At 41.0% G+C, this 25174-nt stretch overlaps 1 protein-coding gene across 3 annotated transcripts in view; it reads left to right on the top strand.

Annotated features, from left to right (window-relative positions):
• LRRC2 (leucine rich repeat containing 2) overlaps positions 1-6793 on the top strand; it is a 71705-nt gene extending 64912 nt beyond the window's left edge. For all 3 annotated transcript variants that reach the window (XM_082497464.1, XM_082497463.1, XM_082497462.1), the window contains 2 exons: positions 947-1083; positions 2549-6793. In XM_082497464.1, the coding sequence (XP_082353590.1) occupies positions 947-1083; positions 2549-2598 (187 nt within the window). In that variant the 3' untranslated portion in view covers positions 2599-6793. The remainder of the gene's footprint in view (positions 1-946; positions 1084-2548) is intronic.
• The last annotated feature ends 18381 nt before the right edge of the window (positions 6794-25174 follow it).

Here is a 25174-nt window from a genome sequence, read left to right as displayed (position 1 = left end):
CATTTGTTATTAAGGTGTTTGTCTTCCAAAGCAACTGCTAGATGTACTGTCTGCTTCCCAGGAAGTGGCTGGACATCACCTGTTGATGAGAAGTAGAGAATAACTTTTTCTGGTTTGCTTTGTTTCTACACATGGCTTTTGCTTTTCTTCATTAACATGTTTTTATCTCAATCTATGAGTTTTTCATCTTATATTCTTCCCCTGTCCCACTGAGGAGGTGGGCGAGAGCTGCTTGGTGGACACCTGGTCAGCCAAGGTCAACCCACCACACACTCACAACAGTTGATGAGATTTTAAAAAGCCATATGATTTGTGGGAACATTTGTTCTTTTGCAAGTAACAATTTTATTGATTTTTTTCCTTCTTGGAGTGATAATATCAGAGATTTTCAGAATGCTGTGCACTTAATTTGCACATTCTATGAGTTGTTTATGTAACCATCTAGTTTTTCACCTGCAATGTGTGGTTTTAGGAAATCTGCAAATATGACATAATGCATGTTCAGTCATGCACTGTAAAAGAGAAGTAAAATAAAAACAACCAAAAAATTGAGATACATACAGTCAGCTAAGTTATACTGGCAAAACTGTTAGATTGGAATTCAAACTGTTCATTAACAGATGTGAAATTACAGTGTAGTCTGTCAGCAGTTCCATAATAAATAAACATACCTGCTATTGTAAAGAATGATTTATGTAGACAGATGAAAAGAAAGAGATGAATCTGATCATTTTTATGTGGAAAGTGGAGTACAGAGAAGGTACCATTTGAAATCTTTATTTCTAATAATAGCAATTAATCCTAACAATGCTATAATGCAAAAATTGAGTAGATGTTCTTTATGTTTCCCCTTCTGGCTGTAGTAACATCTTGTAAAATGTCATTCATATTGGCCAATGATGTTCAGAAGCCAGTTGCATGTATTCTTGTGTTAATCTCTCTCTAGATTTATAAGTCTCAAGGACAGCCCAGTTGAAACTATTGTTTGTGAAGACACTGAAGAAATTATAGAAAGTGAGCGTGATCGGGAGCAGTTTGAGAAAGAGTTTATGAAAGCATATATAGAAGACCTAAAGGAAAGGGGTATGTGTTAACTTGCAGCAAACTTCCTGCTATCTTGGATATAAATGCAAACATACACTGGGAAGGTTAATTTTTAAGAGTACAAGCAATATAACCCTAAACAGTAATTGTCTGTTATGGTATTAAATAAGACTAAAGGCGGAAATGTTGAATGTGTTATGTTAAAAGTTTGGGCCCTAGCTAAAAAACTTGATATTGAAAAAATGTATACAGAATTAATGGTGTGTTTGTACATGCATTACCCTTAATTGAGTGATAATGTATGCAATGATTATTCTGATTCTCCAGATTTACTTACTACTCTTAGTATTAGCATGAGTGATTTTGAATTCCTGCAGAAATTCTTCTCCTCCTCAAAATGAAACAGGGTATATATGAAATGCTCTTTGCATTGATAGGACATTCTTTAACAGTGTATCTGTATCAATGTACTAATTGTTTAACCACTGTAAAATTATTGTAGTAAAGTCACTACTTTTGTCTGTATTGCACAGCACCTGAAAGTTTACATAATACTTTATTTTGCTATGCTGACTTATATTTACCGTAATTTAGTAACTGTCAACCTCTTGAGTCCTGTTTAGTAAAACATATTAGGAAACAAAGGGAAAAATCTCCTGTGGGCCAATATACCCTTATAGGGGCTGTTTAAATCTCTTTGAGAGTTTGTGTGTAGAAATGAATTTTTGTGGAATGACTCTTATGGTACCTTAATTCCTTGCATTTCAGGTAAGTGGTCTGTATAGTGGTCCTACAAGACCTGGTGAAAAAGAAATGTAAAGAAAAGCCACAGGATGCGGCTGCAGAACACTTTTCATGTTCTGATACTGGACTTTTGTTCCTTAATGTCCATAAGCTGCACATTTGAGTATTCAAGCCGTCTACATCTAAAATGAAGTCCGCTGTAAAAGTGCCAGATTCTGATAAACGGTAGCAACAGCTAAAATGGAGAGAAGGGATGGAGGAAAAACTGGAATCATAATTTGGCTTTAGAGATACTCACAAAATATGTGATAGAGTTGTATTTACATACTTGTGAAATGTGGAGTCTAAGGTGATGGCTACCAGGCTGCCTGAAAGTTGCATTTGGCCAGTCAGCCACAGGCAAGCTTTATACTCCTTTGGGGCAAAGCAGCTCAGGGATACATTTTTCTGCCTTCCTAGACAAAACATATCTCCATGTTTTTTATGATGAGGTTGGATCACGAATCACTCTTGTATTTCCTGCTTCTGAAGTCCTGTGGTATAGATTATGCCATTACCCACTTTTGAAAAGCTGACTGGAGAAGGAATAATTTCTGTATAATATGGGCCAGCAGATTTTCTGAAAGACAGCACAGAGATCACTCGTGGAGTACCTTTGAAATAAAAACAAACCTGGCTGTCTCTAGCTAAGGGCTCTATTTATTTCTGCTGCATTACATAGCTGAAGTCTGAGATGTATTTCTTTTTTCTCTTTTCACAGATACTGCCCCTTCCTACACTACAAAAGTATTACTCAGTCTTCAGCTCTGAAGATCAAAAATCTCTAAATCACAAGTGGATATCAGAATAACTCTATTTTTATCCACCTGAATAGAAAACACTGGAAAACATAGATGGCCAGAAGCACTTCAAAATCATCATGATTTTTTTTTTATTTGTTACTGTAGTTGCTCCCAGTAACTAAACATAAAACAAAGAGCAGAAGAGCCTTCCTAAGATGCCATTTCACCTTCTAAATCAACATATTTATTTTCAAGTCCACAGCAACAGCCACTAATTTACATATAGTCTTGCTGAAAGTAAATATTCACTGTAATAAAGTATACACGGACATAGACGCCCTCAGGGTGAACACATTGTATGTTGTAGTTGAAACAGTGGAACATAAATCATCATCTTAAAAAGAGATTTGATTTTACAAGAGGGGAAGGATTAATTTAGAAAATGAATGTCATCGGTTGTATTCTTAAGACCAAATAACACATTTAGTTCTTTACAATATTTAAAGTGTGAACACATACATAGTTGTTTGCATTTACTTTCTGTTCTTCAAAGAAATTGTAGTCCTTGGGATTTTCAGTTTAGATAATTTTCAACAACTTTATATATAGAAATTATAGCAATTCTGATGCTTTTTTTTCAAGCATAGTATAAGCTTTTACCTGTTCCCAAATTCAGGTAACAACGCGACTGAAAACTCTGTGCTAAGCAGTCTTATAATATAGCAGTGTATTAAATAAGATTTTAAGGACTAAGCAGCGTAAACAAATACTATCAGCAAAATTATTATAAAGGTCTTCTACTAATGGTTTCAGATGACAGGATTTTGTGGACATCTATTGGAATTTTCCAAGTTGTACAGGAATGAGTTTGTTGGACAAAAAGTTATGTTGCTTGCTATTTATAACCTGTTTATATATAATTGTGTAAGTGTATATAATGTAGAGTTTCAGAAATCTAGTCTTACATATAATTTTTGTTTAATAAATCAATACTTTTTAATCTAAAAAGACTTGAGACTTTGAGAATTTAGACTCAAATTAGACTCAAAGTAGAAAATTTAAATAGTCCTAAACTTATGAGTGCAGTTAGGGGAAATTATCTTTATATCTTTCTTTTCTGTTATAGGCAAGCTATGTCCAGTTTTGTGCAGCAGAGTGGCACTAGAGTCAGTCATATTTAAAAAGAAAAGCAACAAAGGATGCGCTCCTCAAGACTTCCATATAAAAAATACTGCTTTTGATGTTTTCTTTCCCTTTTTAACTTTTTGGCATTCATTCTTTTGAAAGAAGAGAATTTGTAAATACTAGGTGTGTTATTTATTCCAGTCTTGGAACAAAGAGAAAGTTTCAAAAAACTCCAAAAAACCTTGACATTGTTCTGAAACGGAATAATGAAAGATGTGATTTATTTTTTATTATGAAGATATTGACATATGATAAAATAATGGCAATCAAAGTGGGGTTATAGAAATCAGGCTATCTGAAACTACCCTACCAAACTTTCTTTTAGTGAAATTATGAATTTGGTTTATGATGTGTTGGTATTGATGTAATAAAATTCTGTAAGACCCCTGATTTAGCATTGCTTGAAATTCTGTTTCTAGAGTTGTCTTGTAGTCTAATATGATCCACTGAAAATCGTAGGAATAGAAATCACAACTGTTGTGTTTATAGAATGAAGGTGTCTATTAAGGGACTTGCATCTTTAAGAAAACCTAGGGATGCAAACATAATTTAATAAAAGTTCCCAGTGCAAATTCTAATGTCAGAATTGTTGGATATATAAACAGAAGGTACTTGAACAGAGAAAAGAACTTGAAGAGAAGTTATATTAGTACTTATTTAGCATTGCTGTTAGTCTTACTTGAAAGATTTCTGCTGTTCACAGATAAGAGTGATGCAGATAAACTGGGGAACATTCAGAAGAAAACCAATAGCATAAATAGAAAACATGCATTTTTAAGTTTGTTGAACATTGAACAGGTCCATTTTCTCGTCAATGTTTATCAATTAAAAATCAGTCTAGAGACAAGATTTTTTACTGCAGCAGACAAACGTAAGGCAGAAGACCAAAACTTAAATTCACAGATTTGAACTAGAAACAAAAGGCCTGTTTTTCAGCAAGAGTAACCATGGGACAGCTCACAACACACTAATAAATTCTCGGTCACTAGCGATCTTTAAATCCAGGTTAACATTTTAATTAAAAAATTACTGTAACAATTAAGCCATGGAAAATACAAAATCAATGGTATACAGAGGATCAAACTAGTGTTCCCCAATTTGACTTTGGACCTCTGTGAATCTAATTTTCATAGAATCATACAGTGGCTTTGGTTGCAAGGGACCTTCAAAGATCATTTAGTCCCACCCTGTGCCACATGCAGGCACATCTTTCGCTAGATCAGCTTTTTCAAAGCCCTGTCCAACCTGACCTTGAATATTCTCAGGATGGGGCATCCACAGCTTCTCTAGGAAAGCTTCCAGTGTCTCAACGCCCTCATCGTAAACAACTTCTTTGTAAAATCCAATCTAAATCTACCCTATTTCAGTTTAAAACTCTTACTCCTTGTCCTGTCACTACAGAGCCCGGTAAAAAATCTTTCTCCATCTTTTTCATAAGCCCCCTTTATATATTAAAAGCTGCAATACAGTCTCCCAAGAGCCTTCTCTTCTCCAGGCTGAACAACCTCAGCTCTCTCAGACTTTCCTTACAGGGGAGGTATTCCAGCCCTCTGACCATTTTTGTGGTCCTGCTCTGGACCTGCTGTAACAGGTCCATGTTTTGTACTGGGGACCCCAGATCTGGATGCAGGACTCCAGGTGGGGGTCTCACCAGGACACAGCAGAGGGGGAGAATCACTTCTTTCGGCCTGCTGGTCTCACTCCGTTTGATGCAGTATATGATTGGCTTTCTGGGCTGCGAGTGCACATTGCTGGCTCACGTCCAGCTTTTCATCCACTGGTATCCCCAGGTACTTCCCTGCAGGGCTGAAAGCTTTTATTCCTAGCTCTCATAGAACATTACTTCCTAAAATTTTATCCACAGAAAGAAAGGTTTATTATAGTCACAGAATTTGTCAAGGACCTCAGTTTAAGGGGAAGATGACATACATGTACAATAATCTCCATTGTAACTAAGACATCCAGTGGGTAATGTCAGCTATAACTGAAATTCCTAGTTTCAGCATAACTGCATTTGAGTTCTAATTCGATGTCCTGTACAGCAAAAATTGTGTGAGAACATACTTAACACGTAAGGTTAAATATAATTTTGTTAGTGTCATCCATTGCAATACAAAATCTGTGTGCCAAAAGATACCTCATTTTGAATTTGGTGTAATTTTATTATTTTTCTACCCAACTTGGTTTACTAGTAGTTTTACTTTAAACTATTGTCTTTTACTAAAAAACAACACTTCCAGAGAAGAGAATTCTGTCATTGGTCTGTTGCATAAGTTTTGTTCAATTTTTGAAAGTGAATAATTTTATGAATGAAAAGAATTTTGTGTACTAATGGCAATTTATGCTGTTTTCAAGCTTCTGATGTCAGGCACTTAGATACTTAAAGTAATGCGTTTTTTCTTCTGAGCTGCAAAATGAACATGCATGTGTTGTGTACAGAATTTGTATTGGCTGTGACAAGCTGCCGAATACTACACTTCCTAAAACTCAACAGTTTCCTTCTACTTTGCAAGTAGCCACTCTTCAAAAGCATCAAGACTGGGAGCAATTGAACTATGTGTTATAGAATACTCTCTGGCTCAATGTGCAAAATTAAACCAGATAATTACTTTTCATTGTGTTCCTTTTCCTTGTTCTGCATTGTTTTGGCCTTGTTTTTAAGGATAGAAAAGTATAAGCTAGGAAGATAAACTTATAATGAAAGCAAATAACCTGAAATTTAATTAATAAGTACCTAGGAATAACATAGTGTTGTATTAGATATTGGTTTAAAATTTACGGTTAAAGCTGGAGAATATATTCTTTCTTTTCACCTTGAACATTTACACAGCATCAGAACTGTTTTACTGTGTTTATTTTCTGCAAAGGAAGCAATGACCAAAACGATAAACGGGGAATGCTCTTTTCTTGACGATGTGACTTGATTGCAGTAGCTGCTAGGGCCTGGCTGCGGAGGATTTCCATACAGATTAGGTCCTGTTTCATAAAGGATGGGAGCAAACTGGAAAGCAGGTTGGTTTTCTTTTTTTTCCGATTTTGAGGCCTCGTTTGAACTAGTTCTAATAAACTGAAGAAGTGTAACTCAGCATAACTCTGGTTATGTACTTCTTGGGTAACCCTTCTATATGTTAGGCAGTTCGGGAAATTCTCCTCTCTTTTCAGTAGCTGAGTCTGCTCTTTGGTCTGATTGCAGCTGTGACTATATTCTATCCCACAGCTCAGTCTTTTCTTCACTTCACTAGTCCATTAACACCTATAGGTGTTGCTTAGTGAAAATAGGGGATCTGCATGGTGTTTTCCTTACATGCTGACTGGCATTAATATGAAAGGGTCCTTACTCTCTCTTACCTCTTCCTGGAACTTTCTGTTTTCTTATTGCCAACTCCAACACAACTATTTGAGGTTCAGCAAAATCTTAGTAAAGATGCATTCTATATCTAAAAAGCAATTACATCTTAAACATATCGCTTCTGCTATGTTCAGAGCTTCCGTTTTCCACTAATGCTTCCAGTCTTTTCCTAAAATCAACACTGACATTTATAAAGTAATTAAATTAGCTGTCAAAACATAGTGAATAGATCTGTAAGGAAGGATATCAGCTTAGAGAACTAAAAATCAGTTTTAAGCTATACAAGAGCAACGTTTGAATCCTGATTTACATATACAACACTACATTTTCTTTTCAATGATTAGACAGGTCCAGGCAAGTTGAGGCTGAGTCAGACTTTGGCCCTGTGTATCATGTAATGATATAATGTGTTATGCTGTGGGACCTTAAGCTGATATATACATGTGGTATTTCTCTGAGCTACTGAAGCTGCAGTCTGTGCCTGGGACGTGTGAGATTTTTCATGTGTACGCTAGTTGCAGTGTTTTGCACAGAGGAACACCACAACATATTTCTTTCAGACTCCCTACAGGTTTATGAATGGCATGAAAGGTTACTCAGTGTTTCATTCTTTTTCCGTGTTTGCTGGTTTAAAAACTGTAATGGTACGTCACCTGTGGTATCAGTATAACTTTCTGTCAAGATAAATATTTGAAAATGAGTTGATCCCAAGTTTGTTGTGGTGCTGCCCTGGCCCCAGGGAGGTAGAGCAGTTCAACTGTCTGTGCAGAATGCATTCAGAGAAGGTGAGTTCAGTGGTTAGACATTGGCAACTGCAGGAACCACGAGTGGCAACACTCAATACAACCAGGTAGCTGGAGATAGAACTTTTTTTCCCTGGTTTTGTTTTTACATCTTAAAAAGGTCTGTATCACCAGAGTTCCTTTCTCTACAGCTATGGGAGCTATACATCAATGCACGTGTTGGTGTTTCAAGGTAGCACGTGATTTCAGAAATGGGCGTTTAAAGAAAGTTGTAGTATTTTAGTTGCAGTAAAGTGACCATTTACAATACTGTGATATGGCTGAAAATGTTTAGGATATATCTGCTTTTAGGCTATAAGTAGGCTTTGCATATGTTAGAAGGTCTTGCTATATGAAAGCTTCTGCCCAGAAGATGTCCTGTAGTTCCTTTTCCTCTTTGGAGGAGTGCAAGGTTATACTATGTTAAGCCAAACTACCTGCAGCTTTTTGGGCTTAGGGTAAATGGTGAAAGAATTCAGGACTCCGATTTACCTGTATTTTCCTTTCCTATTCTTTTTTGTTCTTTCACTCACTTTTTATCTAATATTTTAAAAAACAGAAATCCATATTAGAAATCTATCCTACAAAATAATAAAAAAAAATCAACATGTAATTTTCAAGAGCTTGTTGACTGCCTAGTACCAACCATCACTGCTAAACTGGGTTGTCCCTGAATGAGTTGCAGTAATTAGCATTTGATGCGTGTTATGTGTATAACAGGTGTTGACATGCTGGTTAGAAGTCCTTAACAGAGAAATACTATATCCTGGCTGAGGGGATTAATTTCTATCCCTTTCCTCTCATGCCTGTCTGTCACTTAATGCTGTAGGTATGATACTAAATTAACACTCTTATATTTGCTATTTAACCATTCCTTGGTTTGTTAAAAACACGTTGCATGTTTCATCCCAGGGCCCATCACAAACTATTGGGAAGTCCCCTGCTCCACCTGAAGCCTTGCAGCTGTGGGACAGGTTTGCTGCTCTCCAAGCTGAGGAGGATATGGCTGTGCTTTCAAGCGGCACAACCAGGACAACTAACTCTGAACCATGCAGGATTACCTGGAGGAAGTGGGGAGTGATAACGGTGGGCAGCTCTCTGCAGCAGAGGATAGAGGCAGTCAGCTGTCAACCTGACCTGCTGTCCAAAGAATTTTGCTGCTTCCTGGGGGCATGGATCCCGGATGTTGTGGAGAGACTGCTAAAGCTTATCTCACCCTCTATTACCCTCTACTCTTATGCCATCTGGGCATGAGCGATACTACCAGGAATGTCCTCACGAGTATCAGAAGTAACTGCAGAGTTCTGGGGGTGACATTCAGGATTATGGGACCCAGGTGGTGTTCTTTTCAATCCTGCTGGTGAAGGGAAAGAGTAGGCTACGTGATAACAATTGGTTGCAGAGTTAGCATTGCCAACTGGGTTTGGTTTCTATGACCATGGGACCCTGTTTGAGAATCAACCTCTGCTTGGGAGAGATGGAATCCACCTAAGTGAGGCAACAGTATCTTTGCCAGCAGGTTGATTGGCCTGGGAAGAAGAGCTTTAAACTGGGAATGAGAGGAGGAGACAGGTACCAGCAGTGCTGTGAAAAAGTGATGGACAACATTAATGTACAAAGGACTGGGGCAATGTGAGTGAAAGGGAACAAAATCCACAAGACAGGTCTCAAGCGTTTGCATATAAACAAGGAAGTGCCTACAAGGCACATTTATGGGGAAATCTCCCAGACTGCTTCTGAGAAATCAGCATGTTGGGGTGCCTTTTTGAAATGCCTGCACGCTAATGCACACATCATGGGGAATAAATATAAGGAATTAGACATCGGTGTGCATTTGCAGGGCTGTGACCAGGTTGGGATCAATGGGATGTGGTGGGATGGCTTGTGTGACTGGAGTGCTACAAAGGAAGAATTCAGGCTCTTCAGGAATAGCAGCCTGGAAAAATGAGGAAGTGGAGTTGCCTCCTTATGTGTGAGAATTGCTGAAATGCATGAAGATCTCCTTGGGGATGGATGAAGAACCAAGAGACAGTTTGTGGGTAAGGCTTAAGAAGTAGACCAGTACGGATGACACTAGTGGGTGTCTGCTATAGGCCACCTGATCAGGAAGAACAGGTCGATGAGGCCTTCTACAGGCAGCTAAAAGTAACCTCACATTAACAGGCCCTGGTCCTGGTGGAGGACTTCAGCCACCCCAGTTTCTGCTGGATGGACAAGACATCAGGGCATAAGAAATCCAGGAGTTTCCTGGAGAAAATCAGTGAAAATTTCCTGATGAAAACGATAGAGAAGCCAGCTAGGAGAAGTATTCTGCTGGACCTCATATTCAAAAACAAGCAAGAGCTTGCTGGGGATGTGAAAGTTGAAGGCAGCCTTGCTGCAGTGAATATGAGAATGTGGCGTTTGGTATCCTGAGAGGGAAGGGAGCAGAGTAAAAAGTGAGATCACAGCTTTGGAATTCAGGAGATGAGACTTTGGTCTCTTCACGAATGTGCTTCAGTGTCCCATAGGATAAGGCCTTAGAAGAGATAAGGGGCCAAGAAAGCTGATTGATCTCCAAGGATCACCTCCTCTAAGCTCAAGAGTAGTTCATGCCATTGAGCAAAAATTCAAGTGAAAATGTCAGGAGGCCTATGTGGATGAACAATGAACTGGCAAAACCTGAAGAGAAAAAAGTATACAGGAGGTGGAAGCAGGGGCAGCTAACCTGGGATGAATAAAGAGACACTGTCCAAGGACGTAGAAGAAAACATGGGTAGCATAGCCAAAGCCCACCTGGAGCTGAAATTGGTGGAGAATTTCAAGGATATCTGGAATGGCTTCTATAAATATGTAAATGGCAAAGAAAAGATTAGAGAATATGTGGGCCCACTGCTGAATGGGGTGGGGACCTTTACACAGGACATGGAAAAAGCTGAGATACTGAATGCCTTTGCCTCAGTCTTTACTAGCAAGATTGGCCTTCCCAGGTCCCTTGGTATCCCAGGTACCAGAGACCAGGGGGAAAGGCTGGAGTAAGAAAAATGCACCGTTGGTGGATGAAGATCAATTCAGGGAATAATTCAGCAAACTGGGCACACCTAGCTCCATGGGCACTGATGGGATGCACCCACAAGTGTTGAGGGAGCTGGCTGATGTTGTTGCAAAGCCACTGTCAATAATTTTTTTATCAGTCATGGTGGCTGGGAGAAGTGCCTGAAGAATGGCAGAAAGCAAATGTAATTTTAATCTTCAAGAAGGACAAGAGGGAGAACCCAGGGAACTACAGGTCAGTCAGCCTCACCTTGAGCCCTGGAAATGTGATTGAGCATATCATCCTGGAAACGATTTCTAGACACATTAAGGAAAAGAAAATCATCAGGAGCCATCAGCATGGCTTCACTAAGAGGAAGTCATGCTTGACCAACTTGATAAACCTCTACATTGAAATGACTATCCTGATAGATGATGGGAAAGGAGTGGATGTTGTCTATCTGAACTTCAGTAAGGTCTTTGACACTGTCTCCCATAAGATCCTCATAGACAAGATGTTAACATACGGGCTGGATGAAAAGACAGTGAGGTGGACTGAAAATTGACTGAATGGCCAGGCCCAGAGGGTGGTGATCAGTGGTGCAAAATCTAATTAGAGGCCAGTAACAAGCAATGTACCCCAGGGATCAATGGATTTGATCCTGTTTAACATCTTCATGAATGATCTGGGTGATGGGGCAGAATGTTCCCTCAGCAAGTTTGCTGATGACACAAAACAGTGGGGAAGTGGCTGATACACTGGAGGATTGTGCTGCCATCCAAAGGGACCTCAATGGGCTGGAGAAATAGGCTGGAGAAATGGGCTGACAGGAACCTCATGAAGTTCAACGAGGAGAAGTGTAAAGTTCTGCACCTGGGGAGGAACAACCCCATACACCAATACAGGCTGGTGCCTGCCAAGCTGGAAAACAGTTTTGCAGCAACTGCCCTGGAGTTACTGGTAGACACCAAGTTGAACACAAGTCAGCAATGTGCCCTTGCCACAAGAAGGCAAGGCTAATTGTATCCTGGGCTGCATTAAGAGGAGTCTTGTCAGCAGGTAGAGGGAGGTGAGCCTTACCCTCTCCTCAGCACTGATGAAGTCACACCTGGAGTACTGTATTCAGGTCTGGACTTCCCATTACATGGACATACTGCAAAGAGTCCAATGAAGGGCCACTAAAATGATTACGTGACTGGACTATCTCTGCTATGAGAAAAGGCTGAGAGAGCTGAGACTGTTCACCCTGGAGCAGAGAAAGCTCAAGGGGGTCTTATAAGTGTGCATAAATACCTGAAGGGAGGGTGCAAAGAAGATGGAGCCAGGCTATTTTCAATGGTGCCCAGTGGCAGGAAAAGAGGCAGTGGGCACAAACTGAAACACAGGAGGTTCTTTCTGAACATCAGGAAATACTTTTTTACTGTGAGGGTTACTGAGCACTGGCAAAGATTGCCCAGGGAGACCATGGAGTCTCCATCCTTGGGAGATATTCAAAATGTTTCTGGACATAGTCCAGGGCCACCTACTCTAGATGACCCTGCTTGAGCATGGGTGATGTACCAGGTAATGCCAAGAGGTCCCTTCTATCTTCAGCCATTCTGTGAGCCAGGGACGGGATGGGTGTCCTGAAAGCTGATTCGCTTCATGTGGTTAATTCCAGCTGTAATGTTTCAGCACTACTGAATGTTTGTTTGTATGGCTTGGGTGCAGATTCAGGATAGCAGATTTAATGGAAAAGTGTTATCTGCTGTGTTGTCAACTCTGATACCATGAATATAAATCCTTACTGACTATTTCCATAATGCAGTGGTGTTCAGGAGAACTAGACTGAAGCAATATCTTAAGTCATGAGTGAATACTGCCTGACATTTATCATCATTTGCAGATATTACAAGCTACTTCAATAAACAGAGCAATTTTCTCCGTACTGGAACTGCTTCCCTCTATATCTGCTGAAACCAGTATTGCTGTACTGTGCATCAGATCTTTGAATTAATATGTGTGAGTATTGTAAGGAAATTCAGCAGAAATTTGCAATGATGCTGTCGTTTTGCACCCTTGTGGGAATGTTTCAGGCCTCTATTGTGTACTGTGGTACTACATGGTAAGAAGGACTATATAGTCCTGGATTTCCTGTTAATGCATGACCTCTGGGCTACATCTTATTTGCTATTAACCTAGACTGGTGGAAACTGCACAGTAAATGGCCAAATGCCCTCTATTTTACAGTACTCCCTTCTTTCTCATTAGTACTACAGGGCTTTCCGGTAAAGGAAGTGAAAAAAAAGTCTAAGTGGACAATTGGTTTGGTGTTCTCGGATGCTACAGCTTTTGTTAGAGCTTGTTCTTTTGGTGTTAAAAAAAAATTAAAAAGCGGCCTCTTGGCTGTGTTTAAAAACCAATCTGAAATATGAGGAGCACTGACAGGCTCAGGTCAATAAGTGAAGTCATTTTAAATATAAAAGACTAAGTGAAGGGGATAACAATTTCAGAGGAAATCTCTGAAGGCTCTAATAAGATTTCCTGATCAGAGTTTGACAGTCATTTCATTTTGTGGGGGCGTTGGCATAATTAGTTCTTCGTATTGCTTTCTGTCCCCTCAGGGAACTGATGTGGGTCAAGTTTTTGGTGGGTTATTTTTAATTCAGATCAGTTCCTCGGTTTGTTTGACTGTATCTACTATCACGAAGGGGCTTAGGAAAACATTTCCTTGGAAAAGAAACTGCAGCATTACCTCTGAAATAGATGCATTAGCAACCAGGTTCTGAAGGGGTTGTAAGTCATGTAGTTAGACCCAGCTCCTGACGTTCTGTGGTCTATTTAAAATTAATGTAACAGATACGCATGGGAAGTGCCACTGTGCACTATCAGAATAACAATTGTAATTGGCACCTCTGTAATATAGGAACAGGAATGAACTTTGGAAAACAAAATGTCAGCCATATCTGTGATACTTAAGTATTGTATTTTACATGCAGTCTTCTGGGAATTGTACTCCATCCCTCATGCTCTGTACAGTTCTTAATTTCAAGGGCTTTCATATTTGGTTATTGTTTTACTTCCTTTCCTCGAAAGCTCACAATGAGTTCTTTATGACTTATTTAAAACCCATATAGACATAAAAATATGAGAAACGAAGAAAACCCAAGCCAGACTAACCACTGCCTGAGCAATGAGAGCTCTGAACAGAATTCACTCATCATTCCTACACTGATTTTGGAGGGAGATAAACATTTCTGGAGCACATATACATCAGAACTTTTAGTCTAATCAAAACTGATTTTATAGATTATACGTGGGGAAAACTGGTGAATATTCTTGTGTCCTTAACATTGTTTTTGATAAGCTCAAGGCTTTAATTTTGAGTACAGCATTCAAGGGGTCAGCTGATTGGAAGGAAACACTGATATTTATGTGCTTTCGAATCACAGTTCAGTGTGTTAATGCAATCCAAAGTGCAAGGGTTACTTTTTTAATAACTTCCAGTTTTATGGCATTTTTCTCCTGTTTTATTTTTTAAATCTCTAGGGGGCAATATGAGGTATTTGCAGGACAAATTATATGATTGGAGGGGGAAGCTTGAGGCATTGGGAGAGGGAAAGTCCAAAAGGTTGCAAAACTGAGGTGTTTCTCTTGGTGTTTCTGAAAGAAATGAATAGCCTTCTATTGTCTGGAAGGTATGAGCATACACCTGAGTATTTTGGAAAGGTTTTAATTTATGTTGGTACATTACATCAGTCTGAGGATTCAAAGTTTTAACTCATTTTTTGGACAGCACTTCTTTTAGGTGGCTCTAAACCTTAGAGGAATAAGTGCTGCGTGATACACAGAAGAGGAGTTTTGGAAAGTATCAGGAATTTACACCTTTACCCAGGACTACCATTTAATTTCAAAGTGTATTGCTATTTCTAGCAACCGTAGTTGGAACTGTTCCTTTTTCAGTCTATGGATATAATTTCCTTGGACAAGTGGGAAAAATGGTCCACTCTTTATTCTGATACAAGAGTGGAAGTTTTTGCTGGGATCTGTTCCTTGACAAATGCTGGAGGGCTGTTGAACCTATGAGCTGCTGTTCTTATTAATGTTGCAATACATAAACGGGCGTGTTCTTCCAAGTCCAAAGGGTTCTCAGCCCATACTGCAATACCTCAAAAAGCTTTTTAATTTAAAAGATGCACTGGAACTTTGGTGTGAGTTGTGTACTTCTTTCCTCCCTGTAATTGCTCTGGCTAAGTTGTCAAATTTCTACTTAGAAATGAATTACTTTTCCAGTTCTCCAGTTTCATGTCTTATGTAGGTCTTTCCAAATGTGAGCACGATTTTTATATTTCTACCCTACTAACACAGGTAGTTTTTATGAAAACTAAAGCAAACAACAATGGAATCAAAGCAACATCTTAATGAAGGCTAGATGATCTACTGCATTTTGAAGCTGTTTTGGCTATTTCTGTCAAGGTTAGTCACAGAATCCTAGAATTGTTTAGGTTGGAAGGAACGTTAAAGATCATCCAGTTCCAACCCCCCTGCCATGGGAAGGGACACCTCCCACCAGACCAGGTTGCTCAAAACCCCATCCAGCCTGGCCTTGAACACGTCCAGGGATGGGGCATCCACAACTTCCCTGGGCAACCTGTTCCAGTGCCTCACCACCCTCAGAGTGATATTTTTTTCCAAATATCTGTTAAAAATTTACCTTCTTCTAGTTTGAAGCCATTCCCCCTCATCCTATCACTACATGCACTTGTAAAAAGTCCCTCTCCAGCTTTCTTGTAGGTGCCCTTCAGATACTGGGAGGCCACTGTAAGGTCTCCCTGGAGCCTTCTCTTCTCTAGACTGAACAAACCCAACTCTATCAGCCTGTCTTCATGGGAGAGGTGCTCCAGCCCTCTGATCATCTTTGTGGCCCTCCTCTGGACCCCCTCCAACAGGTCCATGTCCTTCTTATGTTGGGGACTCCAGAGCTGGATGCAGTACTCCAGGTGGGGTCTCATCAGAGCAGAGTAGAGGGGTGGAATGACCTCCTTTGACCTGTTGGCCACACTTCTTCTGATGCAGCCCAGGATACAGTTGGCCTTCTGGGCTGCAAGCGCACATTGCTGGCTCATGTTGAGTTTCTCATCATCCAACACCCCCAGGTCCTTCTCCTCAGGGATGCTCTTGATCTGTTCTCCGCCAAGCCAGTATTTGTGCTCGGGATTGCGCCGACTCAGATGTAGGACCTTGCACTTGGCCCTGTTGATCTTCATGAGGTTTGCGCAGGCCCACTTCTCCAGCCTGTCCAGGTCCCTCTGGATGGCATCCCTTCCCTCCAGCATGTCGACTGCTCCACACAGCTTGGTGTTGTCGGCAAACTTGCTGACAGTGCACTCCATTCTAACATCCCTGTCGCCAACAAAGATGTTAAACAACACCGGTCCCAGTACTGACCCCCGAGGAACACCACTTGTCACTGCTCTCCACTTGGACGTGGAGCTGTGGACTGCAACTCTGAGTGTGACTGTCCATCCAGTTCCTTATCCACCAAGTGGTCCATCAGTCAAATCCATGTCTTTCCAAATTAGAGACCAGGATATTGTGTGGGACAGTGTCAAACACTTTGCAGAAGTCCAGGCAGATGACATCTATTGCTCTCCCCTTATCCTCCAACGCTGTAACACCGTTGTAGGCAGCCACTTATTTTTTCAGGCACGATTTGCCCTTAGTGAAGCCATGTTGGCTGCCACCAATCACCTCCTTATTTTCCATGTGCCTTAGCAGTGTTTCCAGGAGGATCTGCTCCATGACCTTGCTGTCTGCAGAGGTGAGACTGATTAGCCTGTAGTTCCCTGGGTCTTCTTTTTTACCCTTTTTGAAAATGGTGGCTATGTTTCCCCTTTTCCAGTCAGTAGGAACTTCACCAGACTGCCATGACTTCACAAGTATGATGGATAGTGGCTTGGCAACTTCATCTGCCAGTTCCCTCAGGACCCATGCATGAATCCCATCAGGTTCCATGGATTTGTGCACCTTCAGGTTCCTCAGCTGGTCTTGAACTTCTACAATGGGCGGTCCCTCATTCTCCTAGTCCCTGCCTTTGCTTTCTGCAACTTGGGTGGTGTGGTTAGACCCCTTCCCAGTGAAGACTGAGGTAAAGAAGTCACTGAGTATCTCAGCCTTCTCTATGTCATATTAGCCAGCTTTCTTGGGCCCCTCTTCCTTCCAGGGCTTTATCCCACTGTACTCCCCCAAGCAGATCCCTGAAGAGGCCAAAGTCTGGTCTCCAGAAGTCCAGGGTAACAAGTTTACTGTGTGCTCTGCTTGCCACCCTACAGAACTCAAACTCCACCATTTCATGGTCACTGCAGCCCAGGCTTCCCTTGAGCGTGACATTCCCCACCAGCCGCTACTTGTTGGTGAGAACAAGGTCCAGCATAGCCCCTCTCCTTATTGGTTCCTCTGTCACTTGTAGAAGGAAGTTATCGTCAACGCATTCCAGGCACCACCTGTATTGCTTATGCCCGTATCATGTCCTTATCAAACACCTTTATCAGATATGGTTTTTCCTTGTTTTACCTTTTCAGCGTGCCTCACCCTACATTGCACCCTTAGTATTTTATTCCTCTGTATTATATATCTTTAAAATACACCTGAATTTAAGAAAAAGAATCTTTTTTTTTTTTTTTTTGAGTTGCTTAATGTTCTTAATCTCTAACCTGCAACATTAGCTACATTTCAAAACCAAAATCTGAAATAAAACTATTTGTTAAAAAACTCCCTGGAGAAATGTTTTGTGTTCATTCTGACCAAAAGGAGCATCCTGGAAACCTGTGTCCAGATGCAGCAACAACTGTGGCAAAATGTAATGTTCAACCACCCAATTAGAATTTGGTTTTATCTGACTGTTTCTGTAGGTAGAATTTCAGCATCTGTTGGCAAATAACAAGGACCAGCTAGTTAGCTGTAATGTAGGACAGTAGGATCTGTAGGACCTGTGCGGTTTTGAGCAGGATGCTGGATGGAGTTTCACAGTCATAGAATCATAGAATCATAGAATCAGTGAGGTTGGAAGGGACCTTTAAGATCATCAAGTCCAACCATTAACCTACCCTGATAAAAACACCACCACTCCTAAACCATGTCCCTAAACACCTTATCTACCCTTTTCTTAAACACCTCCAGGGATGGTGAATCCACCACCTCTCTGGGCAGCCTATTCCAATGTTTAATAACCCTTTCAGTGAAAAAATGCTTCCTAATATCCAATCTAAACCTGCCCTGACATAACTTGAACCCGTTTCCTCTTGTCCTATCACTTGTCGCCAGGGAGAAGAGGTCAGCTCCCATCTCTCTAAAACCTCCTTTCAGGTAGTTGTAGAGGGTGATAAGGTCTCCCCTCAGCCTCCTCTTCTCCAGGCTAAACAACCCCAGATCCCTCAGTCGTTCCTCATAAGGTTTGTCCTCCAGACCCTTCACCAGCTTTGTAGCTCTTCTCTGGAAGAACACCTCAATGAACGCTCCAACACCTCAATGTCCTTCTTGTAGTGAGGGGCCCAAAACTGAACACAGTACTCGAGGTGAGGCCTCACCAGTGCCGAGTACAGGGGGATGATTACCTCCCTAGTCCGGCTCACCACACTATTCCTGATGCAGGCCAGGATGGTGTTGGCCTTCTTGGCTGCCTGGGCACACTGCTGGCTCATATTCAGCCAGCTGTCCACCAACACCCCCAGGTCCTTTTCTGCCAGGCAGCTTTCGAGCCACTCCGCCCCCAGTCTGTAGCGCTGCATGGGGTTGTTGTGACCCAAGTGCAGGACCCGACACTTGGCCTTGTTGAACCTCATACCTTTGGCCTCAGCCCATCTGTCCAGCCTGTCCAGATCCCTCTGCAGAGCCAATCTACCCTCAAGCAGATCAACATGCCCCCCCAGTTTAGTGTCGTCTGCGAACTTACTGAGGGTGCACTCAATCCCCTCATCCAGATCGTTGATAAAGATATTAAAGAGAACGGGCCCCAGCACCGATCCCTGGGGGACACCACTCGTGACTGGACACCAACTGGATTTAACTCCATTTACCACCACTCTCTGGACACGGCCATCCAGCCAGTTTTTTACCCAACGAAGAGTATACTTGTCCAGGCCATGAGCAGCCAGTTTCTCCAGGAGAATGCTATGGGAAACGGTGTCAAAAGCCTTGCAAAAATCCAGGTAGATAACATCCACAGCTTTTCCCTCGTCCACCAAGTGGGTCACCTTGTCATAGAAGGAGATCAGGTTTGACAGGCATGACCTGCCTTTCACAAACCCATGCTGACTGGGCCTGATCACCCTGTTCTCTTGCATGTGCCGTGTGATGGCACTGAGGATGACCTGCTCCATGACCTTCCCAGGCACCGATGTCAGACTGACTGGCCTGTAGTTCCCTGGATCCTCCTTCTGGCCCTTCTTATGGATGGGCGTCACATTTGCCAACCTCCAGTCAGCTGGGACCTCCCCGGTTATCCAGGACTGTTCATAAATGATGCACAGTGGGCCGGTGAGCACTTCCGCCAGCTCCCTCAGCACTCTTGGATGGATCCCATCCGGCCCCATAGATTTGTGCACCTCCAGGTGCTGAAGCAGGTCCCTCACCATTTCCCTTTGGACTACAGGGGCTTCACTCTGCTCCCCATCCCTGTATTCTAGGTCAGGGGTCGGGGAATTCAAGGAACAACTGGTCCTACTGCTGAAGACTGAGGCAAAGACGGCATTAAGTACCTCAGCCTTTTCCTCATCCTTGGTTACTACGTTACCAGCCCCATCTACTAGAGGACAGATATTATCCTTGGTCCTCTTTTTATCGCTAATATATTTATAGAAACTTTTTTTGTTGTCCTTGACAACAGAAGCCAGGTTTAGCTCTAGCTGAGCTTTGGCCCTTCTGATTTTTTCCCTACATCACTTTACTACCTCTTTGTAATCCTCCTGGGTGGCCTGCCCTTCCTTCCAAAGGCCGTATATCCTCTTTTTTTCCCTAAGCTGCAACACTAGCTCCCTGCTTAGCCAGGCCGGTCTTTTTCCCCGACGGCTTGTCTTACGGCACACGGGGACAGCCTGCTCCTGCGCCTTTAGGACTTCCGTCTTGAAAGACATCCAGGCTTCCTGGGCTCCTTTGCCCTGGAGGACTGCCTCCCAGGGGACTTTGTCAACGAGGCTCCTGAAGAGCCCAAAGTCCGCTTTCCGGAAGTCCAAGGTGGCAGTTCTGCTGACCCCCTTCCTTGCTTCTCCCAGAATTGAGAACTCTATCATTTCATGGTCACTGTTGCCAAGACGGCCTCCGACCATCACATCCCCCACAAGACCTTCCCTGTTTACAAACAACAGATCCAGCAGGGCACCTTCCCTAGTTGGTTCTTTCACTAGTTGTGTTAAGAAGTTATCCCCAGTACCTTCCAGGAACTTTCTAGACTGTTCCCTCCCTGCTGTATTGTATTCCCAGCAGATGTCCGGCAAATTGAAGTCTCCCACGAGGACTAGAGCTCGCGATCTTGAGACTTCTCCCAGCCGTTTATAGAATATTTCATCTGCCTCCTCATCCTGGTTGGGCGGTCTATAACAGACTCCTACTACAATATCTGCCTTGTTAGCCCTCCCTCTGATCCTTACCCATAAACACTCAATCCCATTATCACCATCAATTAGTTCAAGACATTCATAACACTCCCTGACATACAGGGCCACCCCCCCGCCTCTCCTCGCTTGCCTATCCTTCCTGAAGAGTCTATAGCCATCCATGGCAGCACTATAGCTATGCGAGTCATCCCACCATGTTTCTGTGATGGCAACTACATCGTAATTACCCTGGTGTACAATGGCTTCCAGCTCCTCCTGTTTGTTGCCCATGCTACGTGCATTAGTGTATAAGCACTTCAGCTGGGCTATTGGTCCTTTCTCCTTTTTACATATGTTGTCACATATGTTGTCTCTTTCTTGCAAAAAAGACTGTCTGCCATGTGCCATAGGCATGGTAGCTTAAACTCTACATTCGACACAAACGGCTTTTATTAACTTCCCATTTACCAGTGGTGTATAAAAAACCAGCATGCCTCCAAACTTGTATAAGCGTTGTTTTCTGAGGTTTCAAACAGGTTTTTAGCCCAGAAGACTTAGCTGCTACTTCTCATTTGTGTCACTTCAAGATACAAATTAGCCAGCTATCTTTCAACAGTTCTTTATGCAAGAAATGGTACAGTCTGGGCAGCAGGAAGGAAATTTCTCCTGAATCTCTGTGGTCCCATCTTTGTGGGACAGAGGTTTCCATTTCAATTTTACAGCAGGCTATACTTGTACATAACAAGTGTGGCAACTGTGCTTGTTGATAGACATTTCCATGGCTTAGTACAGTTCTTCTGTCTTTTGTAATGTGATTAGGACACTTGCCACTGTAGCCATGTCACACACACAGGCACAGAGTGAGGAGTGCTAAGAGCAAGCGCAGGACCATTTCCAGCTCATCCGGATGCAAGGTGATCCTGATTTATAGGAGACACAGAGGGACCATAGAGGCTGACTGTAAGGGTAGTTAGTGAGAGAAGTGGTGCATCTGGATGACTTCTGTGATGACAAGAAAACTAGATGCACTCCTGTCTTCTGCCTGACAGCGGAGCACTGAGGAAACAACAGCTAAGTGTAGGGAGACTTGCTTTTTGATCTGGGTCAGAGATTCCTAAATGTGACATATTTAGGCACCACAAGCAACATGAACAAAGAAGAGGCTCAAGGAACTGGATCTGACAGCTACTGCCACGTGTAGGAGCCAGGTAGCAGCTTCCAGACCCTTTTCCCCACTCCTACTCTATACCTTACCCTGTCTCCTTCCATGAGATGTGAGGCTGGCTACCTGTCCCTAGATGCCTCCTCACATTCACAAAACAGAGCTCCAGCCCACCTGGTAATCCTAAAATCTCTTATTTTACCCTGTTTGTTGTGGCTTTGCAACATGCACTGCTATTAATGCCAGCTGGGGAGTGCAGATTGCCAGCACCTCAGTTTGTTGGTATTTCATGTCCTTTCCTTTCCTGGCTGGAGAAAAGATGTATGACCAGGACTGGTATGCAGCTGCTGAAAGTGGCTTGTGAAGCACAAACGCTAGGTGTATCGCCGTCTGCCTTATCATTGGGATTTGTGTTATGGCCTATAGGTATACAAATATGTGTTGCATACTTTCATTATTCCTTATTTCACAACTGCTTGAGAGAGGCTTTGATCAAATTATTAAGAATCACGTTTAATAAGTACACTGCAGAACACAGAGATTTTGCTGCCCAGTATTACTGCTAATGAAGATTACTGTAATATCTAGCACTTATTTTAAAGCCTTTTCATACTCTAGATGTAGAAAGGCTTATTAGAAGGCATGCTATCCAGCATTGGGGTGATTACTCTGATTTCATATAATTCATGCCTTGGAAATCAGTGGCAATTTGCCAATGGATAAGGGTTCCCAAGATCTACTTTGACTTCTGAAGTTATAGTAGAAATTTTTAGGAAGTCACATACGCTCATATACATTAATTTCTTTTACATTTACAAGCCTTAGGCGAGACACTTGCCTGCATTTTAATGTCTGCCCAGATTAGTTTAGTTAAAGAAAATAGCATGAATTTTATGTTCACATATCTTTTTTTTTAATCAGGTGTTTGTAGTAGAACTGCTGAAAGAAGAAGACTACAGCAGTGAGTACACTGTAGCAATGAAATTGATTGAAAAGGATTATTTGGCAACATAAATAAGTTTAAGGTATCTAGATGAAACGTCCATTACTGTGGAACAGACTGTCAAATGCACTGTGTGGGTGGATAAGTAGGGCTTTTCTTTTCCCCCAGAATTTTTATATAAAATGACAAAATTAAAAAGTAAGTGTAAATTCACAGTATCATGGTTACATTACATACAACTGATTAGATGGTTTTGAACTGTTCTGGAGCTGGACAAATATTTCACTTTCCTTCTAGCTTGCCCATTTACTACTACTGTCTCCTTCAGGTCTACAGGGCAATGTCTTTAGATTCATGACATTAATATCCTGCAGACTTTAGGTTCTTCCTGGGTTCATAGTGATTGTGACTCCTGATGTAAGTACCTTGTGACTGATTTCTAGCCAAATTATCTTACAGATTCCACTGCCCCATAAATGGGTCTCCTCTGTGTTTCCTTGCTTCTGTGGAGTGTCTCACACTGTTGAAGCCACCTCTTGTTAGAATACTGGAAGTACCAGTCTTGATGACCTTTCTTTCATGAGGTTTTTGAAGCTTGGTGGTTTAACTTCAAAGCTGAGACTTATTTTTAAAAATGTGAGCAACCCCTTGCTCCCCCTTTCCCCCCCCACCTCAGTGACATGGAAAGTTTTGCAGAAATTATAGCATGATGGCAAAAAGGCAGGGAACTACACTGCGCTAATTACTTAAAATAGCTTTAATGTAATATAAGACGTAGCCTGCATGGCTGCATAAATTTCACAAGGTTATCATATTGCTTTTCTTGACAGTTTAAAATTTTTTAAAATAGTATTTTCTGTTTCAACCATGCCTTTAAGAGCAGATTTCTTTTTTTTTTTTTTTTTTTTTTTTTTGTGAAGTTTACAGACATTTTCAGAGTATTTTTAGCTGGTTTAGAAATCTGTTATTTTTTCTTGCCATTTATAATGTTGAAAATGCTGTTCTTCCTCATAAAAAACCTATACATTGGTATTAATATATAATCTATATATTAGTGTATTTGGTGAAGAGTTCTGTAGATATCAAAAGAAAGCAGTTAGAGAATTAGATGGGTGGATAATGGCAGAAATGTGCCTTATGTAGCTGAAGTCAGCAGTTGCTGTTTTATACTTTGGCTGGTTGTTAGAAGTCTTTTTCTTTTCAGTGTTTTTGTAAACCAGCATAGGTGATAATGCCAAATGCCAAATTATTTTTGTTTTTTTTTTTTCTTTAAAAAAATCCTCTGAGATTTCATCCCAAACTTACAAGTCATTAAGAGAATGTACTGATGAAGTTTGAACTTGGTTGTCCACATTCTTTGTTGTGTTTCTAAACTTGATTGCTTGTTCTTAACTGAGTCTTGAGTAAGTTGACTGCTCATTGAACATTTTGAAAGATTTGCCATTCATGGCATCTTTAACATTTTACAAGTTGTACTTGAAATACTGATAAAATTGCCCAGCCTTATATTTTTCTTTATATTATATAATTATGTTATGCTAACATATCAGTACACGTATTAATAACCTTTTGCTGTTGTTGTTGTGGGAAGACTGATATGTCTTATTGTAAAAATTGCTTCATCAGCCTGTTTTCTGGTGGGTATAGCCTTTTTGATAATCAGTGAATGAATCTTTTCCTTTGCCAAACAGAATGCGAAATACCATAAGATCTTGGTACATTGACACAATTCAATAGACACAAAATGTATGTTTTTAATGTTCTTCTCTCTTCTTCTGCCGTCTTTGACAAATGTTTTCAGGATTATTCTTTTAATGTTTACACACTATACTACTTATTGCTAAAATGACATGTTTTTTCTTTCAGCTGGAACCAATATGTGATTTAAAGCATCTCGTGGTCACGCTGTAATGTATTTTCCTACTGAAGGTTTCTTTTTCACTGCACATGTTAACTTTCTAAAATAACTGAGACTGTGCTGTTCTATAGAATGCCAGGTGCATGGAATTTAACTTTGACAATAACTTGAAGTACATATTTCAGTTGAAGAATATCCATCATTTTTGTATTCATTCGTAAATACAAGGAAGATTTCAGAAGTAAAATATTTGTTTTCCTTTTCTCCAAGAAACAGCAAACTGTTTTAAAGATTGAGTGAAGTGCGTCTCATCTTGTCGCGTTTGTTATTTCCAGAAGACCTTTATAGCTTTTGTGCTACAGGCAGTGTGGTGTTTTGACAAGTGGGACTGGAAGGCATATCCTTCAAGTACAGGCCTACTTCATTTTTGACTAATGCTCATAACAGTCTGTCTTGGAAACTGGCATATTCCAGCTGAAAATTGCAGGAGGTCTTTTTCCTTACCTTTTTCCCAAGTTCATGTGTTATCAGTGCTCTCAAATGCTGTTGTCAAGCATTGTATTCTGACAATTTAAAACTTCCTTCTTCCTGCTTATTTTTGTTGTCAATATTTGTTTGGTCTTGTAGTAAGGTTGGCTTTAAATAGAGTTTTTGCTGTCCTTGTATGTAATTCTCTAATGTATACTGGCAGCAAACTTGTTCCTTCTTAAACCATTCTTGTTTTCTCTGATAAGATCTGTTGC

The sequence above is a fragment of the Vanellus vanellus genome, assembly GCF_965231255.1.
Source record: "Vanellus vanellus genome assembly, chromosome: Z".
NCBI lineage: Eukaryota > Metazoa > Chordata > Aves > Charadriiformes > Charadriidae > Vanellus > Vanellus vanellus.
Note: the sequence above shows the minus strand (reverse complement) of the source record. Positions and strands in the feature narration are given on the sequence as shown.